Below are 2,467 nucleotides of genomic sequence, written 5' to 3'. Positions count from 1 at the left end.
TTGAGCAATGCCAGACCGAACTTCCCGAGCTCAAACGTTGTGGGCGGGACTAAGTTCGGAATTTCACCCAGGCTAGGTATCTTGCATTTCTGTAGAGTATTTATAAATGTAACTAATTAATATATATTTGAAAAATAAGAATTTTATATTTTTTTCTTAAAAGTAGAACCTGGTTATAAATTATCATTACATTTTGTAGCAAAATCAAACCTCAGTTGGACTGCATCTAATGTCTACACACTTTTTCTAGACACCGATTTATCTGACATTTGACTTATTAAAAAACAAAATATGCATAGAGCTTCTAAAGGATCTTAAAGGTCAATATCAGCCAGAAGAAGGATGCAAACATTTAAAAAAACTGAAATCTAAATAACTAATTTTTTCTTAAAATAAGTGCATTTTGTCTTTAATTGACGAGGTAATTTGCCAATGGAAAAAGACGATTTACATTTAACCCTTTAAAGGCCGATCCAAGAATAAAACAAAACAGAAAATTACTTTTTATTAATTAATTAATTAATTAATTTTTATTAATTAATTAATTAATTTTTTGTGTAGTCTTCTGCCCTCTGTTATCAGGTATATCTGATTGTGAACAATAGGATTTTGAGCAAAGTTTTTACCATTAAATTATGCAAAAGGTGTTAGACGCAAAACATTTCAGAAACCGTATGTATCAAATATGATACATTTGGCATTATAGGGTTAAAAACCAAAATATGCATAGAGCTACAAACACTTAAAAAAAATTGAAATCTAAATAACTCATTTTTTCTTAAAATAAGTTCATTTTTTTCTTTGATTAATGAGGTAATTTGTGCATGGAAAAAGACTATTTACATTTAAAATAAGCTCTAAACTGTCTGTATAGGAAAAATGTTAATTTTTTTAAGCATCAAAAGTCCACAAGTTGATCAAGTTATCTCTGAGTTCCCCTCGATAAAGTTGTAAGCTCTTCATTGTTTATAACTTAATAGATTTTAAGAACTTTCACAAAGTAGGATCAACAAATCTTTTCAAGTCTAATACAGGTTTTATTTAACTTTACTAGATCTGGAAAAACATATTTAAGGTTTCAAGTTTACACTTCTTGGTCCCGTAGACCTTTTTCTCACTATTTTTATCCAGAGAAAATGCTCCAACTATTGAACTCACTTCAGATTTACACAGAGGGGTGCAGCAGTTTGTATTTCCATGGTTATGTCTTAGTATATAATCGTTTCTCAGCTCAGAAGTGTTCTAAGATTACATCTGAAGTCAGACTCGTTGACCTCCATCAGGTAATTACACAGTCAAGTTATTTAAGCTGCTGACGACCTGCTCCAACCTCTGGACCTACCCCTAACAACACACCTGCATGCGCATAAAACACAAGTGGCCCAATTCTTTTATTGCCGTCGCTGTAACATATGGCAGTGTTATGTGTGTGGTGTGTGAATGTGGGAGGGGGATGACTCAGGTTGAGCGGGCACCGGTGGGAAGCAGATGAAAAACTGTACTTCAACAAGCGCAGATAAAGGAATATAGCAGAGCAGTCCTGGGCTAATTGAAATGACAGCTCTGTAACATCATGTAAACCGTAAATTCGCTTCCATTGCTTTCATTTTTTTAATTTCTGAGAATATATTGTCGGAATCTGTTTTATATGAGCAGAGCTGCAGCAGCAGGCTTGGCCTAAGGCCCCGTCTGAGGCCTGGCTCAGCTCAGCGCGGCTTTGCTCTGGCCTCGCCGCAAAGTGCATTTCTCTCTCATGCGGCCCCCGACCTCTTGACGCATTTCCTGACCCAGGAAATAGAATTAACACCTTCACCTGGGATTCGGGGTCTGAGAGCCTGAGACGCAGCTGTGCGTCAGCCAAGCCCGGTCCAGACCCTGTGGACTCGTTCGAGGGCGAACCAAAGATGGAAAGGAGTTAGTTGAGGTTTTCTTTGGACCTTTAGGAAAAGGACTTTTTTTTTAAACTTCCTATTTTTATGTCTGAGTGAGCGATTGGTGTCTTTCTGCTGACGCACCTTGAGCCAAGGAGATAAGTGTTCCCGTTTTGTTGAATTCCACATTCTTTACATTTTTCAGCTAATATTAGGACTTTCATTCACTGATGCCAATAACGATTACTGTTAGACTTAGAGAGACTTTATTGTCATTTTGCACACACAGTTTATACAAAAAGAAATCTCTTTTAGTACAGCTCTCCAGACATTTCCATTTCTAAAGTGGAGCAGTGATAAAACGTAAACATGTTGAGCAAATGTAAACACAAAATTGGTATTGATTTTAACGAAACTGTTGCCGAATCTGCTATCTTGGGTGGCATATTATCGTATATATCATATATATCATATATCATGTCGCGATCCGAAAAGGATCTGAAATTTACCGGGACACATTAAATAGAGAAGCCAGGGACCGGTATGTTGACAAAATCAGCATTATTAATAATTTGGATCCATATGAAGTTCCAAAC

At 36.2% G+C, this 2,467-nt stretch overlaps 1 protein-coding gene across 1 annotated transcript in view; it reads left to right on the top strand.

Moving 5' to 3' along the window:
- LOC107082324 (protoheme IX farnesyltransferase, mitochondrial-like) overlaps positions 1-1,919 on the top strand; it is a 43,901-nt gene extending 41,982 nt beyond the window's left edge. The window contains exon 4 of the mRNA XM_015370942.1: positions 1,792-1,919. Within this exon, the coding sequence (XP_015226428.1) occupies positions 1,792-1,919 (128 nt within the window). The remainder of the gene's footprint in view (positions 1-1,791) is intronic.
- The last annotated feature ends 548 nt before the right edge of the window (positions 1,920-2,467 follow it).

This window comes from Cyprinodon variegatus, unplaced genomic scaffold (genome assembly GCF_000732505.1).
Source record: "Cyprinodon variegatus isolate N-32 unplaced genomic scaffold, C_variegatus-1.0 Scaffold50, whole genome shotgun sequence".
Taxonomy (NCBI): domain Eukaryota; kingdom Metazoa; phylum Chordata; class Actinopteri; order Cyprinodontiformes; family Cyprinodontidae; genus Cyprinodon; species Cyprinodon variegatus.
This window is presented reverse-complemented; position numbering and strand designations above follow the sequence as displayed.